Source organism: Antedon mediterranea, chromosome 1 (assembly GCF_964355755.1).
Source record: "Antedon mediterranea chromosome 1, ecAntMedi1.1, whole genome shotgun sequence".
NCBI lineage: Eukaryota > Metazoa > Echinodermata > Crinoidea > Comatulida > Antedonidae > Antedon > Antedon mediterranea.
In genome coordinates, this window is record NC_092670.1 from 37,287,351 (window position 1) to 37,307,541 (window position 20,191).

The 20,191-nt window shown below is 33.2% G+C and overlaps 2 protein-coding genes across 2 annotated transcripts; one reads left to right on the top strand and one right to left on the bottom strand.

Moving 5' to 3' along the window:
* The first annotated feature begins 102 nt into the window (after positions 1–102).
* Positions 103–13,117, top strand: LOC140055070 (dual specificity protein kinase CLK2-like). The gene is made up of 13 exons (XM_072100300.1): positions 103–233; positions 3,384–3,526; positions 3,795–3,987; positions 5,114–5,207; positions 5,796–5,862; positions 6,710–6,823; positions 8,496–8,586; positions 9,338–9,413; positions 10,757–10,845; positions 11,101–11,230; positions 11,603–11,685; positions 11,776–11,855; positions 11,987–13,117. Exons 2-13 carry the CDS (start codon positions 3,384–3,386, stop codon positions 12,261–12,263), a joined length of 1,437 nt encoding a protein of 478 aa, XP_071956401.1. The 5' UTR covers positions 103–233; the 3' UTR covers positions 12,264–13,117.
* Positions 13,118–14,187: 1,070 nt separating this feature from the next.
* LOC140049821 (protein archease-like) lies at positions 14,188–18,411 on the bottom strand. The gene is made up of 9 exons (XM_072094772.1): positions 18,222–18,411; positions 17,673–17,697; positions 17,484–17,494; positions 17,094–17,125; positions 16,708–16,786; positions 16,198–16,280; positions 15,318–15,370; positions 15,125–15,161; positions 14,188–14,810 (listed from the first exon to the last, which is right to left on the bottom strand). Exons 1-9 carry the CDS (start codon positions 18,301–18,303, stop codon positions 14,721–14,723), a joined length of 492 nt encoding a protein of 163 aa, XP_071950873.1. The 5' UTR covers positions 18,304–18,411; the 3' UTR covers positions 14,188–14,720.
* Between the last annotated feature and the right edge of the window lie 1,780 nt (positions 18,412–20,191).

Below are 20,191 nucleotides of genomic sequence, written 5' to 3' on the forward strand. Positions count from 1 at the left end.
ATAAACGACCATTTCTATTTGTTCTTAATCAAGTGACTGCCTCAAAATTTCATTTTTGTCCAATCAAATACTCGCTATGCAAAACTACTTGGGCTGATGAAAATATCACGCTTTTGTCGTTTGAGCAGCGTTGATTTTACGGTGGCGGTGTTTTTACTGAAGAACAACTCCTAACAAGATTTAATAAAACAAATTTGTTGCTGTCCATTATTTGTAATACAATTGATAGAACGGTGAGTTTAGGTATTATATGTAGTATCGAGCTAGTTTCTGACAGAGCAAGTGGGTTTTAGAAGACGTAAAATTGTGATTTGCTAAGGTACATCATTTAGCGGATTGTGGTATTTCGATACCATATCGGGCTTAGCCATCGACCAACTACTACTACCTACAGTTAAAAAAGGGTGCGCCATCATGCATTGTGTCGGGCTCATCGGAACAGTGGATCTAGCCTACAATAAAACATATAGGCCTAGTACTATCTATAGATTGCAATGGGACTAGGCTCTAGGCCTTGCTAGGCTATTTTATATAAATTTAGTCACTGTTATTCTATGATTAGAGTAGCCTTTATGGATATCCGCCTTTATTGTTTATTATTTTATATATAGCCTAACTAGCCTAGGGCTAGGCCTAGTAGGCTAGGCTAGGCCTACCAACTGAATTGTGTTAAGTTACTGTTATGTTATGTTTTTTAGGATAATTTATTGAGAGGGCTTTTAGTACTCCCTGCTTGATTTATTTAATCATTAAGCGGAGTATGGTCGAAGCGGCCGCCAGTTTAATATCGTCATTTGTATGGAACGCCATGTGCGCTTTAATATTTTATTGTCGTTGTCAACGCCATGGCCTATGGCGAGTTGAGTTACAGCTGTATGTATGATCAAACCAATAAATATAAGCCAAATCATGATTGATTGATTGAAATATATATATTTATACTGGGTAACCTCTTCAGTCAAAGACTGGTCTCCCAGAGGGCCCAGTTGGTGATCAGTGGCTATGATGTACTAATACACCGGGGTAACCCCCTACTCGTCTCGAAAGATGTACTAGGTTCTTTAAAGTGCACACGAGCTAGATGTGTACACTGGACCTACGGTTTATAGTCCTTATCCGAGAAGACTCGTTCTACCACCAGAATCATGGAGTGAGTGAGCCTCGAACCCCTGCCGATGTTATGGCTACGTAATTACGGTTCCACTGTCTTAACCGCTCGGCCACTCACTCACTCATGTACTATCGAATCTTTATATTTCTATAATAATTAATTTTGCCTGCCGATAAATCAATGTATATTTTATTTGTATTTTAATATTAACTAACTAAATATATTTACATATACTATCGAATCATTAATAATTTACGTTTGCATCATAATCTACATACTATTGAACCTTTATGTCTCATTTATGTACTATTTATTTGTTTATTTATATCTTCTTTTTTTTTAAATACATTGGCAGTGAAGGGAAAAAATAACGTTGAACTGACCCGACGTTTCTTGAGCACTCTCCTATCGAACCTTTATACAGTATTATTGCATTAATAATTTACGTACGGTATTGCCGAATATTTATATCTCATTTACATACTATCGAATATTCATACAGTATTGCATTAATTTAATTTACGTACGGTATTGTCGAATTTTTATATCTCATTTTTTTTTTTATTTATTCTGGTTTATTAAAAACTAAGACATGGCAGTACAAAACTGAATTGCGTCCAGTAACATAAACATAAAAAATATATCAAAAACGAGCAAGATTTACACAAACATCCAATATAAAAATATATAAATTATAATTTATATACAAAATGCTTTAAAAAAAAAATAAAGAATATACAATTACAAATTTACAAAGATATATATCAAAAACGAGCAAAATTACACAACCATCTAATATAAAAATATATATAAATATATTCATTTACATACTATCGAATTTTCATACAGTATTGCATCAAAAAATGTACGTACGGTATTGCCGAATCTTTATATCTCATTTACATACAGTTACTATCGAATCTTCATACAGTATTGCATTAATAATTTACGTACTGTATTGCCGAATCTTTATCTCTCGTTTACATACTATCGAATCTTCATACAGTATTGCATTAATAATTTACGTACGGTATTGTCAAATTTTTATATCTCATTTACATACTATCGAATCTTCATACAGTATTGCATTAATAATTTACGTATGGTATTGCCGAATGTTTATATCCCATTTACATACTATCGAATCTTTTTACAGTATTGCATTAATAATTTACGTACGGTATTGCCGAATATTTATATCTCATTTACATACTATCGAATCTTTATACAGTATTGCATTAATAATTTACAGTACGTACGGTATTGCCGAATCTTTATATCTCATTTACATTGAATCTTTATACAGTATTGCAATAATAATTTACGTACGGTATTGCTGAATTTTTATATCTCGTTTACACTGTAATATCGAATCTTGTTTTTATTGATTAGTAATAGGGTGTGTTAACTGTTATATATTTAACTGTTATCCCATTGTAATACATTGTTTGTGTTTTCAATAAAGCAACGTAAAGACGAAAACGCGACCTTCTACAGCACTATTCCTGGCCGGCCGCCAGTCGAGTTATTAGCAGAAATTTGTGTAATTAATTACCGTACCGTACAGACACTTGCAATATACAGTACAATAACAAATATATATATTTTGATATACTTTATTGAAAAAATATATTCTTAATAATTGGCTTATTATATATTATACAATACAAACACCACAATGTATTTTATTGACTTTATTATTTAACAGTTAAAGTAAGTAATCATCGATTCGCCATTTCGTTTAAAAGAACGTATGACATTCAATCTGTAAAAAAAGAGAATAAATTACATAATATATTAATAATGTAGGTTGTTATTTACGTCCGAGGAAAAGAAAACCTGTCGATCGAAACAATGACAATCAAAAATTACAAAACAACGACAATCAAAGCGCACACGGCTTTCCATACAAATTACCGTTATTGAACTAGCGGCCGCTTTGGTTGGCGGCCGCTTCGACCGTAATCCATTCATAATAGAGGTAGGAAATCGGAAATATTACTAGTACGTGTAGGCCTACAGTACCTCCACTTCCATCATCAGAAATATTACTAGTTAGTGTGTAGGCCTGCCCCTCCACTTCCATTATTATGATTGAATCTAATACTAATAGTAGTGTACTGTCTTCATTATATTATTAATTACTTGATTTAATGATTGATTTATTTATCTATTTTCAATGCTGACATTTTAAAGGCAAGTGGCAAATGGTGATATTTCATTACAGCAGTAACCACCACAATTTTGTAATATATTTTTATATTGTTTACAGATGCCACGATCACATCATAGATGCGATAGACGCCATTCGCCCAGTAGACACTCTAGTCATCATCGGTATAAAAAACGCAAAAGGTCTTCGAGTAGAGATCATGGTTATGATGATTTTTCCGGCTACCGTTACAGATCTAGAAGGTATTATTTCTTGGATCATTCATTGACCAATCAAAAAAATATACTAACAAATACTAATATGCCCATATATAGAAGTAATATGCCCAAATATAGAAGTTATGACATCATGTCCATATATGGGCATATCACCTTTTTTGTCGCATAAAGTTTGATAGTGTACTAGACAGAGCTTTAGTACAATGAGCTCCCAACAGCTCATTCCCTTATATTAAGAATGAATACCCTTACCTTTACAGTACCTTAAACTACTTTTTATTTAAAATTTCAGTCAAGATTATCGACGAGAGCATACATATTCCTCAGAACGTGTCGACAAGTACCATTGCAGAGGTGCAATGAGGTTTGATTCACCGGTTCACAAAGATCACTATTACCCCCAACACATGCGTGAAGACAGCCGGCGGCATCACAAAAAACGTACTGCCCATCGTTACGCTGATCGGCGTAGTAGGACATCATCGGTGAGTATTTCTAAAGCATTTTTGTCACTTTACTTCATTTAGAACACCATGATGTAAATTTTAGCTATTCATTTTGATTTTAAATTGCAGAACAAAATTTGGCAAGTTAAAATGACAAACCTAATAAAATAACTTTTTGTTTTGTGGTATTTACGTTTTAAAAACAAATTATACAGAGTGTACTGACTATAGATTCATACATGATCAAATGGCCTTTTTATTTTTTACCCAAGAATGAGAAATCCTTATTAAACAAATACTTCATCATAAACCTTACTTGCCAAATCAATAAATTAGTTGACTGCTATTTGAAATCAAAGAATCTCATTAGAAGAGCCAGGTTTAAACTTAAAAAGCCACGCTTAGTTCCTTTGTGATGCTCTGGCATTGTGCATTTTTCACATAGTTTATCCTTTTTACATAGATTTACCAAGTAAAACGTAATATTTTTTGTGAAAATTAAATGTTATTTTTAAGTTGTTTATTTTTGTTGCGAGTTGTGATGTAGAATATTTGTGTGTTTGCACAGGATTTAAAAATTCTCATAAAAATTATTTACTTAAAATCTGGAGAGAAAAAAACCCATTTAAAATCATTATTGGAGATTATTATTAAAAATACATAATTTAATGCACTAATAGTTGTTCTATACTAATAACATTGCAATATTTTTAATGTAAATAATTGCATAAATTTAAATTGTTGATAAAACTTTGTTTGTGAACATTTTCCAAACAAATTTTGAGGTAAGTAGTGGGGAGTTGTTGATCCAATAAGGGTAACAATCTTTCGTAACATGCATGAAAATTTGTACCATAGTTTTTGAGTGTGAGATTGTTGTTGAGAAGTAGAATGGTTTTCCCTTGTAAATTACCATGTATTTTGTAAGGAAGTGTTTGTCAATGATATTTCATTGCCGTTTGATCCTTCTGCTATTATGTGGGATTCCGTGTCTTGGCTTGATATCCGTACCTCGTCATCCGCTGTGTGAAAACTACTGATACCAAATGTACCGCAACACCGCAACGTCATCCTTATCATCGCTGATCATCGTGCTGTTACCAAACCAACCTGACTGTCGATGCGAATCCTGTTGTGCTGCTCGCAACGAATTGAACAATCGTAGAGGAGTTGTAAAGACGAAAAACGCAGTACTGTCGTGCTCGACGATGAAGACGGGCACCTGATCTACAGACCGGGAGACTGGTTACAAGCAAGATGTACATACAAATATTCCGTAACGTTTTACCATTTAGGAATGTCGACTATTGCCCACATATTTTCAAACACAAACCAAAAAAATCATAAATACAGCCTTCTGTTTCAATTAAAGTAGTTACAGATATTGTTTATATTCTTTGCAATGTTTCCTAGTACATACAGTTATACTATATAGTATACTTCATATAGTACTTAAACAATTCCATATGTCCCCGTCTGATTTCTCAGATATATTTAACAAATTATACAATAGTAAGATTCCACCCTGCCTAGAATTAGTCGGCAGTTAATCCTTTGTAGATTTTTATTGTTTTGATATTTTATTTATATTTTTTAACCACGCTTTGCGCTTAATAGAAATTGAGTGTTATGAGAATTTTCCCGATTATCTTTCAATGCGGGAGTACAGTATGCTGAGTTTGCATGGTGTGTGTGTGTGTGTGTGTGTGTGTGTGTGAGAAGTGCCACATCCCATTCCTCTCCCCTAACAACCCGGTACTTTGCGGCAGATCCTGTAGTCAGTCTCCCCTTGTTTTCAATAATGATTACAAAGGGTGCTCACGCTCGTATGTATAATTTGTTTGCAGATGAAGTAAAAAGTACTTTAGGTGAAGGAACGTTTGGGAAAGTTGTAGAATGCAAAGACACTCAAAGGTACGATAATGAGTCTTAACTTAAGCTCTGTCTACACTATCAAACAAAGCGTGATGTGCCCAAATATGGTGGTAGTGATATGACATCATGTCCATATGTGCACATCACATTTTTTGTCACATAAAGTTTGATAGTGTAGACAGAGCTTTATATGAATATACACTTACTTTTACATGTAAAATTTCACTACCCTACATATGCCCAAAGCTAACCAGATAACAGTCAAGTATTCCTTGATTTAAATATATTGAATTACTGATTAGATCAAACTTAAATTGACATTAGATACTTATATTATCAGTTAAAAATTTAAATGATGCCAAAATCCTATACTACTGTAGTCATATTACTAGTTTCAGTAACTGAAAATTGTACAGTATGTCTTTCTCTATCTAGCATCAATTATGATAGCAGGCACTTTAAGATGTACAGTATTGTCTCCCACATGCATGAAAAATAAAGATTAATAAAATCAGACTTTGAATAGATTATTTTGTAGCTTTAATAAAATTAATTATTTCTGTAGAAAAGAAAACTGGAAAAAATTATTGTTTTTACTTATAAAATTACAAAATAAATGGTTAAATTCAACCAAAAACTCATTGGCTGGCAGCCAATTTGACTATTTTTTGCTTTAAATTACATTTTTTTAGGTAAATACTTTTTTTTTTCGATGCAATTTTTGGTCAAAGTGGATAACTATTTGGTGACATTAAAATGATAGCAATGCCATTTTAATGGCCGCATATTTAACAATAAATGTTATAAGAATTAATTTTTCAGGGGACAATACATCTTTAATTCAGAAAGTCAATTCTCATTAAAAAAATTATCTGATTGTGTTTAGAGGGGAGAGAATAGCTTTGAAGATAATTAAGAACATTGACAAATACAGAGAAGCAGCCAAGTTGGAGATCAATGTACTAGAAAAATTAAATGAAAGAGATCCAGCTGGCAAACAGTAAGTCACTTATTTTATGAAGATAATATTCCACTCTAAATTATTTTTAATATTGTATGATTATATACAGTAATGTGCAGTACTAGTTATGGCCAGATTGCATGTTATGTTTTAATACAGACTCGTAAACATATTAAAAAAACACCAATATATAAAATACATAAAAAGATGAAGAAAAAAAATGTTTTGGCATTTTTATTTAGTAGCTATTGAAAAACAACAGTTTTTTTTATTGGTACATTAATTTAAATTAACAATCTACTTTAATACAACTTGTATATATATCTATACAAATAAAGGATGTTCCAAAAGTATAGGTTATTATTTCGTCAATTTATACTACAGTATAGTGATTCTTCCAGTTGCTTCCATACTGTTTAAAGTAGTACACACATTTTAATATTAATACTGGTAATAATGGTATCTCTTACAACAGCATATGGTAAAATAATTTGATACTAACACTGCAATTTATCTTGTTTGTTGTATTACTACAAGATCGTGAGAGCAAGTTGATTTTTAATGTAATTCTCATTTGAAATCATATGACTTCTACTTGACCACAGCTGTTTTTTATTAACTTACTGTTATTGTTACTATTGTATAATTGATATTATTGCCATCAATGTTCAGAAATTTCAATTTAATATTGGTACAAAAATAACAAAACTCATCACCACTACCCTATATGTATTCATTTATTACTACAGTGAGTACATATCATTTACAGTAGGCTGCGTCTGTCATTAGCATGTATGGAAAGAATAAATCTTTTAATAGTGTTTAAAGGCAAGCTTTCATTAGACTAATAAAGTTCCATTTTGCCTGCATTTCCAATTCGTATGCAGTTGGCATTTACTGTACATTGAATAAATTCAGAATTAATGCTACAGGTACTAAAAGTAAATGACGCCTAGATAGCTAATCATTCATTTCTAAGGATTTGTATGTTTATTCCCAATGTTTTAAAAAATGAAGTAAGAACACCACAATAACCAGAGTTGTTTTTGCAAAAGAAAAAAAAATCACACACATTGAAATATAATTTTAAGTTTATTTTGTTGCGTCCCAAGTAAAATGGGCTTCATAGTAATTAATGAAAACATTTCTTCTGGTTTCGATTCGTATAATAATATAAGTAGTTCTTTGATAGTAAACCAAAAAACATTGGTTCATAGTAATTATTGTTAATCTACTATTAAACAATTGTCTTGATTTAATTAGTTTACTCAGCTGCTTACTCCAACGGATATGACTTGCACATACACATCCAAAGCTCTGTCTACATTATCAAACTTGTTTGACAAAAAAAGTGTGATGTACCAAACTATGGTAGTGATATGCTTAAATATGGTAGTGATATGCCCAAATATAGTAGTGATATGCCCAAATATAGTAGTGATATGCCCAAATATAGTAGTGCTATGACATCATCATGTCCATATATGGGCACATCATATTTTAAAGTTTGATAGTGTAGACATTTTTTCATTAGTCTTAAGCAGAATGTACTATTAATTCTATGTAATCCTGAATTGCCTTTTCTGTACCCTCATTAATTATGAATCACTGACTGTGGTATGCAATCGAGTCACTTGAGTGTAAGCAATGACCTGCTTCATTATGGATGCTAACAAGTGCTAACCTGACAGTTTGTGTTCTCTTCTTCTAGCCTATGTGTGAAGATGATTGATTGGTTTGACTATCATGGCCATATGTGCCTTGCATTTGAAATGCTTGGAAAAAGTATATTTGATTTTCTGGTAAGTCATACATTGTATAATCAATTCATTTTGTTTTCATTCTGTGAAATAGACTCTCCTAATACCAGAATAGTTACTGTATATGACAGCATGGGCCAGTCCATGTGTTTCTTGTGCCTGAATATGACAGGGGTGGGCCAGTCCATGTGTTTCTTGTGCCTGCATATGACAGGGGTGGGCCAGTCCATGGGTTTCTTGTGCCTGTATATGACAGGGGTGGGCCAGTCCATGTGTTTCTTGTGCCTGAATATGACAGGGGTGGACCAGTCCATGTTGTTCTTGTGCCTGCATATGACAGGGGTGGGCCAGTCCATGTGTTTCTTGTGCCTGCATATAACGGCGTGGGCCAGTTCATGTGTTTCTTGTGCCTGCATATTACAGGGGTGGGCCAGTCCATGGGTTTCTTGTGCCTGCATATAACGGCGTGGGCCAGTCCATGGGTTTCTTGTGCCTGCATATGACAGGGGTGGGTCAGTCCATGGGTTTCTTGTGCCTGCATATAACGGCGTAGGCCAGTCCTTGGTTTTCTTCTGCCTGCATATGACTGTGTGGCGCCGTAGCTTCTTATGTGACTGTATACAAAAATAGCTTTTATATTTGCACCTTAATAAAAAGTAATACACTATAGTACAATCATTTTGGCTTTTGTCTCTTGTGTGTTATGTTTATATCTTTGATATACATACTACTTATGTATCTTCATATATTATTCAAAAGGTTGAAATTTAATGTTTTTTAATTGACTTCACAGAAAGATAATAATTATTCGCCTTATCCAATGGACCAAATATGCCATATATCCTATCAACTATCCTATGCAGTGAAATGTAAGTTGTTTTTTTTTTGTTTTTTAAATTACAGTATCTTAGCATTCCCTCAGGGAATTGAAAAAAGCAACATATACAGTAGAGCCATTAAAGAGAGAGACATTAGGCTGATGAATACGTTTGCTTAATTAAACATCGTACAAATAAGTTGCTTATGGCGTGAATTTGTCTTATAAAGTTGTCTTTCGATAACTTAGGTGTATTTTACATTTTTATATCTGTTTGTGTCTATTTACCTACCTGTTAAGACATGTCTACAATCCAATTAAATTCACAATATGGACACACCTCAAAATGGTACATATACAAATCTCCCAGGCATGACATCGTCCTCATACATTTTAATATCTGTTCGGTTTCAGTGAATTATAGATCAGAATATTTATTTTTATTGCTCTATATTTTCACAGTACAGTTGGCCAACAAAATTTAATGATGCATGAATATATCTTGAAACAGTTACTTCCTGTTTCCGTGTTTATTAGCTAACCAATAAGTGACTTTTTTAAAAGTGATGATTTGTATTTGTAGATACAGTAGAACATTGGGACTTCCCTACTAAGTGTAAAACTAAAGCTGTAGATTCATTTTAGCAGTAAATCGCAAATAACAGGCTAGATATCAAATGCCATTTTGGAGATAAATGAAGAAGAAGCATTAAAGCAAATATAACAATTAACATAGACTAGTTAAGTTTCTTATCAAAAGACAGCAATGAATCTTAAGCTCTGTCTACACTCCCAAACTAGTTTGACAAAAAAGTGTGATGTGCCCAAATATGGTAGTGATATGCTTAAATATGGTAGGGTATGACATTATCATGTCCATATATGTGCAATCACATTATTTTGTCACATAAAGTTTGATAGTGTTAGTTAAAGCATCTCATAGCCTATTTCACCCACTGCTGTGTGAAGGCCTCCTCCAGTTCTGTTTCTTGCCAATCTTTCCCAAGTTGCCATTCCCATGTACGTTGTTATGTCGTCACGCCATCTTTTTTTTTTGCCGTCCTCTTCTTCTTCTCCCTGTCCTCGGCTACCATTCATTCAATCTCTTCGTCCATCTGTTGTCTCTTCTGGCTATGTGTCCTGCCCATGTCCATTTCAATTCTTTGATCTTTACCATGATGTCTTTGACTTTTGTTCTTTTCCGTATCTCACTATGCTTTACTCTGTCTCGTATTGATAGATTTACCATTTTTCTTTCCATCTCTTTCGTTGTTGCCCATGTCATCATGATCATTTAATGCTCCCCGTCTTCCATAGCAAATTGGTATCTGTTTTCATGTTGGTTAGCTCTGACGTCAAACTCATCTGGTATAATTTCTTATTTTATTTTTTCAGTTATGCATGATATGAAATTAACTCATACTGACTTGAAGCCTGAAAATGTTTTATTTGTGAATTCGGATTACAGGATGAACAGACTAAAGGTAAGAATTTGTCCTTCTTTGCGTGTCATATAATGTATATTTCTTGGTATTGTTTATTTCAGTTAAGCTCTGTCTACACTATCAAACTTTATGTGACAAAAAAATGTCATGTGCCCATACATGAACATGATGACCTATTTGGGCCTAGGTAATGCTAGCATATTTGGGCACATCACATTTTGTTTGGCAAACTAGTTTGATAGTGAAGACAGAGCTTTTGTTATTTTTTCAACATTTGTTTTTTCAATTGAACAGTATTCAGAGGACAAGGTGGTAAAGATGGCAGATATTAAGCTAATTGATTTTGGTTCAGCGACCTTTGACCATGAACATCACAGTAGCATTGTATCAACCAGACATTACAGGGCATTGGAAGTTATACTTGGTAAGCCTTTTTTTTTTAATTATCAAACAAACCCAAGCAAAGTAACATCATTGGTCAATGTTATTTGATACCTTGTTAATTTGATTAATATAATCTTTTTTGATCAGTATATCATGGACTCTTCTAATTAGCAAATTCAAAGTGTCCCAAATCCCAAATTACATGTAAAATGCATTCTGGAAGACCTAACTGGAAACATTTTAGATCTACTCTATGGTGCTTTGTTTTTAGTTGTTGGACGCTATAGTGAATAGATAGACAGGCCACCTAAACAATGTCTTCCACCAACAAATGCACGCCCAATGGACACCCATCCTCCATTGTGTGCATTTTGTCCTTTAAATTAAATTAATATATTTTTTTACTTTTCAGAGCTTGGTTGGGCGCAGCCATGTGATGTATGGAGTATCGGCTGTATCATGTTTGAGCTGTATACAGGTTTTACTCTCTTCCAGGTATTTAAAAAATTCCTATTTCCAGTGTCCAGTGTTGAAGTGCTTATAAAAACGTTTTAATTATGCCATTTTTCTAAAAAAAAATTTCAGACGCACGATAATAGGGAACATCTATCTATGATGGAAGTGATTCTTGGGCCAATGCCTGCATGGATGATAAAGAAAACAAGGTAAAAATAACTTAAATGTATGCTAAGCATCACAGAATAGAGCTTGCTTCTCGCGCTATAATTGGTGATTAAATTAAGCATAAATTAGGAAGAAGCCAATCTGGAATAACTAATATTTTTCTTGTTTTTAGAAAAACTAAGTATTTCTACCATGGAAGAGTGGACTGGGATGAGAATAGTTCTTCAGGACGTTACGTAAAGGACAACTGTAAACCGCTGAACCGTTACAGAACACAAGATGACGTCGACCACATCAACTTCTTTGACCTGCTGGAAAAAATGTTAACGTACGACCCCGAGAAAAGAATCACTCTGGATGAGGCGATCCGACATCCTTACTTTGAGGCTTTACCCCCATGTCAGCGTCTACACTCCAACAACCGAGACACACATAGCTTGAGTAGGTGACTAGAGGAGAACCATTCGGAGAACATACCCGGATGGAATACGCAAGCGGCTAGGTGACAACTACAGAATGCTTACAAACAGCTTGTGAAAGCGGCAGACACGACGCCAGATATTGACGACACTATGCATTGTTTATTAGCTTTAGCTATTGCCAAAGTAACAAATAAAACATAGGTTTCCATTTGTCATGTCGGCCATTTTTGTGAGATTTTAAAGTACTTTTGCAGTTATCTTCCGAATAATTAATTATTATCTTACCAGCAAAATTATTTATAAATGAAGAAAAAATTAATAAAATATAGACGTTTTAACAAACATCTGGTAAAATTGTATTTATTTTGCATTGCATGTACTATACAGTACAACAAGCAATGAAATAAAAATGGTACTTATTCTAAAATTATAAATTAAATAGTTCACAACAATCGTCGTTATCTAGTGTATTGTGCTTTAAATTGAATGCGTCGAACCACATTCTCATTTATAGTAAAATAACAACAGTGTTTTACTACTAAATGTCGGGTTTATATTACCTTCGCCGTTAGCGTATTCTGTTTTCTCAACGCGAAAATTAAAAGCGTAAAAACATGTTAAATATGTAATTTTTGTAGAAAAGATTTTAACTAATTTTGTCTAACTAACACGGATTCTTACTCATGGTACAGTGGTATAAGATTTCAGGTACAAACCGGTGCAATGTTATAAATAATTTGCACAAATATTAATTGGTGCCCCACCTCCTCCTTCTCGTATTGATCGAAATGTTTTTTTAATAACACCACTGTATTAATAAAAGGAATGTTTCTTTTTTGAACACAATAAATTAATTCCATTCACTGGAATTCAAATAAGAATTTTTTTCTTTCTTTGTGTTGTGTAACTAGTTTTTCAGTTCACTTTTTTCATGTTTGTTTGTATCGTCCTAATTTTTTTACCATGAAAACATTTTTGTCTAAAGCGAAGAAAAAAGAAATTTAAGTTAATTGTTTAAGAAAAAAATTCTAGTAAAATGAGAGATTCTTTTTCAGGAAAGTGGTCTAGAAAGGTAAAGTAAATGCCTAAAAACCGCTACAAAACTTTATATGCTTTATCTTTCTTTTTTATAAAAAAATACAAGCTCAAGTAGTATACATATGAAACGCCATATGTGCCACAATATTTATCTTTTTACTGATATCAAAACTCAGTCTGGATCCCAGTCTAGCATGGCTTACACTGCTCTGTAATAGCTCGTAAGAATAAAATGTGATCATCATGATTAAAACATTTTCTGGAAGCTATTGGATTGTAGATACAAATTCATGTGAACATATTGCCAATCGGATGATGTGACGTCATATGGCCACTTGACTTTAAAAAGTCGTATTTTTATCTTTTGCGTCATAGTTCATTTACATTTAAAAGATCGTGCATTGATATTTCACGTATTCAAATTTCTTCTACACGTTAATGTTTTTTTGCTGAGATAATTTCCTTCCGAAATTGCTACCTTTGCTTTTCATTTTGAAACAGTTGACGTGTTAAAAATTGGAATAAATAGCGAGTCCCATAATTTCACCTATTCTATACTGTATGTGATATGTATACAGATTATTCTATTTCACCTACCCTTGAACATTAAACACACATCATTATTGAGTCACTTTAAGTCACTACTCAAAACTCGCCTTTTCTGATTTTGTCTACAGCGCCATGAGCAATGAATGTTGGAATGGCGCTATATAAATCGAACGATTGATTGTGTATACAGTACTATATGACGCATTAAAACATATCATATTCTTCAGTTCAGGTCATAATGCCATAATCTTTTTCTGTGTGCAATATTCCAACGTATGACGTGCACGTGGCGTTTGTCGTGCGGATAACTAACTCGTCTAAGTGACGAGTTTCATGTCTAGTTATATGCTGTGTTTGTATTTCATTATTGAAAAGTACAAGTTGATAATGAAGGCACTCATAACCATGTTTATAGCCAAAGAATTTTATTACAGTATATAAATATTTTTTTGTAAAAAGGTGTCAACAATTGAGCACACATAACTTGTTTTAAGTAAACTATTGCACAATTTCAATTTGTTTTCAATTTGAAACTGTCTTATTGGTAGTTTGTTTCTAATGACTAATACTCATATATATATATTGTACTGTATGTACTTCTAATGACACTTGTACCCTTTTCACACTGCATAAATTGTAACATATTTTGATGTCTTCAATTAAATTTTCATACATGCAAAATTTAATTCTTATTTGCATAATGTACAATGTTTTTCTTTGAATTCTCTGGAGATTTCCACAAAATTTCCATCACACTGCGCAACTTTGATAACTTGTTGCAGATGTAAAAAGGGTATTGGATTTAACAGACATTCTCCCTATGCTCAGCAGCTACACCACCTGTACCAGCCACCTGGTTTTTACACCTCATAATTGTTCACTACATTTCAAATGTCATTAAATATCAATGATGACATGTATATCATTGGTCGTTCGATCAGTATGAATTTGCATATTCGAATAAGTTATTGCCTTCACTTCTGTTCCCTGAAAGAATTGTAAAAGAGTTTGTGACAGAGCTGCAGGCAGAAACTATGGAAAAACCTAGTTGTAAAAGTTTAGGTCTCCGACTAAAATAATAATAAGTAGTACAGTATCATTGTATAGTGACGATTTCAGTACATTCTAAGGGCTGCCATTGTTGCATATTATACTAGCCAACTTAATGGATTGGCTAGTAAAATAATGGTGGACACCATAACAACGATAAAGTATTATAGTGAAGTCTCCCATTGTTTTCTTGACCTTAATATGACCTTATCGCTTAGTCCATTATATTTAGAGGGTTTTTAAATACCTACCTGAGGGTGTTTGCTAAGGTCAAAGGTTTCACCAAACCTGAAAAGATAAAAATATCAAATGCTGTAATCAAATCCGTCCTTGCTCAGCAGGTTTTCCATTCTTATCAATGAAAGTGATATATCTAACAATAACTGGTTCAAATAAACTGGTATTGTTTTGTGGCTATTTGAAACATTTAAGTCATAATTATACCCTATTGCTTGTATCTTGAAATTTGTCTTGTCAAACTCCACTATTTGTACTTTCTGCAAAAACAAAATGTAAATAAAACGATTTAAGTATGTATATTCTCAGAATTTTCCCTGTTTATACAGTACAGTACTTGATTACAGCGCTTAAAGACCCCTTCCCTGCAATTTTGGACGTTTTTTGGAAAATAATACATATATATCACTTTAAAAACATTAAACCATGTCATTCCTTGTCTTAAATGTACGTTTTATGGTAAATTATGATAAAAAGTGAGAAACAATGCACTACCTAAGTAGCTCGCGGCGATCGACCTCTCGTGGACGGTCTCAGGCCTAGCCTAGCTAGGCTTAGTTTTGTAGGCCTAGCTGGTAAACATCGGTAACGTACGAACATCGTACGCTAGCTATATACCTAGCCTGCTAGCCTGACGTTGTATAGTTGCTGCATTAATTGTCTTTCTATTTTTGCCAGACTCCGTTGATACAAATTGGGGAAAACCCGGTATTTTCGCTGAAAAGTTAGGAGTCTTCCATTTGTTTTGGCTTCACGATCGATCGAAAAGTGGGCGAATTACAGGTGAAAAACAACAATATCAATCCGCGCGCAATGCATTTTGGGATTTATAGCGGGCCGCTATAATTATTAAAATCGATTTATTTTTCACATTTTTAACCGTTTAAAGACGAAAAAAGTTATCGCAATAGGACCATATAGTATTATTTTTACATTAAATATAGTTTGTGATCTTAAATTAGATCTAAAAAACGTAGGGAATGGGGCTTTAAGTTTCTCTGTTTGCCAATGTATATATTCACTCCATCCATGAGATGTGTTGTATTATATATCCCTTAAATTATTTTAATTGAAATGGATTACTTACCCTTGGTATAAAAAAAGGATCGGCGGAGAATAAGAACAAAAACTCATCCAGAAAATGGAAAAGCAAAGATAACAAATCATACCCTGTAAAAGAATTCAATTATTAATAAAGCTCTGTCTACACTATCAAATGTATATACTGATATAATGTATTGACACTACCATATATGGACATGATGATGTCATATCACTACCATATTTTGGCATGTCACAACCGTATTTGGGCACATCACACTTTTTTTTGTCAAACTAGTTTGATAGTGTAGACTTAAGAAACAATTTCTATTTTTATAAATAATTAAAATATAAATATACAGTGTAATGTCCAATTATCCATTACTGTTTTCATCTTATTAGATCTCGTCAGTGCAGCTACAGTTTAAAAATATTAAATGCAATATATATTATACAATTGTATTTATAATGTTTAGGTTTAACAAGACTTAAAGATCTACTTATTTGGCTGTGTCTTTGATGCATCATGTCTGTCAATAATTTGAGAGAATTGTACCTTCTGCCTCAATGGACTTGCTCTGCTTAACCTCTACTGTATCAATCTCCGTCATGTATCCGAACATTGCCATTGCAACCTAAAACAAATCTTAACATTTGTTACAATGAACTGTGATTATATTTGTATAGGACATTATACCAAAGTATTAGTTTCCAGGAATGTTTTCCGCTTGTCTGTAACTGTGTGCTTTCCATAGTTAGGGGTCTGGTCTACCATAAGTGTAAATTGCATGTAGATGTACAGTATTGGGTTCGAATCCCATGAGTCACTTCTTTTTACTTTATAGTGAGAGAGATTATTTAGAGGGTTAGGTTAAGTTATATTTAGGAAGCAGTTCGATATTTCTAATAAAATGTTCATTATACCAATGTGAAAAGATTTACCTGTTCAAAGGATTCTTCAAGTGAATCTCCCCCTATATGTTATGGGTTAAGTTTATAACTTTACATACTTTTTCATTATCTAATTTTTGCTCAGCAATTTTCAGGCATTTAGTATTTTATTTTTAAATTTTATATCGCACATTTATCAGATGAAAGAGAGCTTTCCATTTGCGATGACCTAGGAATATAGTTCAGTACATTGCATACATATAGATTCATTGACTACTAGGTCTAAGCAACGACCAGGTCATCGCAAATCGATAGCCCCCTCTATTGATTTTCTCAAATATAGAACACTGTTAAACCATGGAGGTATTATTTTATACCTCCATGGTTAAACCCTGTTTCCATAGCTGTAATCCAATGAAGTGTCTGCTTTAAAAAGGATACACGAGTGTAGTCTGTAAGAAAATTAAAATTAGGTTGATCAAAAACAATAAAATACTAGGCGGCATAACTAGGCCTGTTTTTATTTATTAATCTAGGCCTAATGGCGCTAGTTAGTAGTACTGTAGTGTCGGTAGGCTATTTGTTCTGCTGTGGGCAGCCATGACAAAATGAGTTTTTTTGTTTACTTACTGGACATCTGCTGTGTGATCTAAATCTATAAACAAAAAATGTTAAAAGTGTTAATTTTGTATGATTCTGTAACTTAATTAATTTAAATAATGAATGATTCCGATTCAGTAATCTTCAGCTGCGGCTGGTTTGTTTCGCTACATTGTCTGAAACAGCCTATCTATGACCTAGGCTACCCCATTTATATTTTATCGGCTTTGATTTTTATAAGCAGACTTTTTTTCCCAAACCTTGTCTTCAGAGAGACTATGAGTTTTATGACTCTATGAATATGATAAATCGGTTATGCAATAAAATATTTGTAAACAATCAAATCTGTTGGCCGTTTGGAGAATTCACGAAAAAACTAAGTTTTCAAAAAATAATTGCATATAAAATTACATTTTTTGTAATTTATTTTATATATTATATCAACATTGGCAATATCGATACAATTATGTTTATTTGGGCCGAATCGTCTCACCTGCCCGAATCGTCCCGGCTCGGGCGGCGCGCGGCCTAGTAAAGAGAACACAAAAGGGAGGGCTAGGCCTAGGCTAACATACTCACATTCATATTTGCGTTTTGGATATTGTTCCGATTTTTCTAGTTTATTCACATTTGAACCCAGTGGTTCTGCAACGCCTGCCATACTTATCTGCCCTCCTTCAAGTAAATAAATACATGTCAAGAAACAAAAGTTATTTAATTATTTCTGTCGCGCACGCTGTTTCACAACATTTTGCAATGTATGAATAGTTTTACAACTATGGGACGACAGAGGTGCCATTTGAAATTTGTGTAGCCTAACTTTTCGTGTGAAGCAGATGTTCCAATAGTTGTAACTGCAAATGCTACCGGCAAATTACACAGTTGCAGTACAGTATATTTATTGTATATAGACAAGACAACAAAGTAACATTTCCGTTCTTATTTTACATAAAATAAAGAGTAAACAGGTAATATAAAATTGATCTTAATTTCATTTTAATTTGGATCTTTAAAGAATTAAAAAGGCATGATAAAAACGTCATTTCAAGATAAATTAACCGAACTACTAAAAGCGGTCATTTTTACCACGTCTACTGCCAGGAGACCTGGGATTGTGATTTATAAATCTAGATATTATTTATTTTTTTATCCCTTGCGTTGCATCTCAATGAAGCCTGAAACCACGCCTATTGGCGTTAAAAACATTCCTGAACAATCCTGTTGGCGCCTCAATTTAATTTCACAGCGCTAAGACAAAGGAAAATCCCGTCAAACACCTGATTTCTGCTTCACTGAAATTTTTGTTATGAACAAGTAGGCCTAACTGGACCGCCCCTGAGAGAAGCTTGCTTATGTGTTCACCCCATGTGCACCTTATATAGGCCTACCCAGCGGCCTCCCTTGCTCACATATTGGGTGAGATATATGTCAAGGTCATAGATTATCTAGTCATGTTTTTTATCCGGGTGAGCGACAGGACAACAATCTTCACAATTTACGTTGAAAAACAACGATATGTTGTCGCCTTGAAAATTATATTTTTTTCTACATTTTTTGTGAGGCAATATGTTCCATTTTAATGTCACATAATTGGAATGTATTTATCTAAACTGTAATTTAAAACAATAAATATCCGTTAGCAATTCTTAATCAGATGTTTATTTGTAATCTACATACTATAACCATTTATATTGAATAAACAGGCTATTTTAAAGCCAAATTGCGTTGGAATTAATATTGTTATGAATTATGAATTATTTATAATTTAATTATAACATATCGAATACAAATCATTTAGGAAACGAAGGTATCTTTATAAATCGTATGATCTGTACTAACATTGGATCACCACCAGGATGTGTTTAACACCCCCCCCCCCCCCCCCCTTATTTATACTCTCCACCAATCACTGTAAGTCGATAATTAATAACATATTAACACTTAACACTTAAAATAATATGCCGATGACACCGCCATGAGTTGGCCTATTAAAGAGTAGAGTGTGAAACAGAATATCATTATGAGATTAATGCAATTGGTGTAGGTCTAAGGTAAATTACCTCTGCTAAATGAAAAGAAAAGCAAAGAAATAATTGATTTTCGAAAGAACTTCACTTCACTGGCGAAATGAGCGAAAACCAGATTACAAATGTATATACTATAGCGGGCCGGATCACTTATTTAGTTAACCCATGGAGCTATTTAATAGCTCCATGGTTAACCTATGTAACAAACTTATAGTTACCGTACTAAGGCCACGAAAATATGTGAAGATTTAAATGATCCTTTATATTATATGGGGCCTATACTATATAAAATGAGATCAAAAAATGACTTAACTTGCTGAGACCATGCAATAGTCTGACAAAGAGATATTTGTATTCATTTGTACCGTCGTATTCCATCAGATTTGGACGTATAATGTTGTCTGTATATACCATTTTGATGTTTTATATTTTAGTAAAATGTGTTTTAACCTAATGTTTTATATATTTTTATATTCTATGAAATTACACTTGAATAATATTCAAGTGTAAAATATATTATAT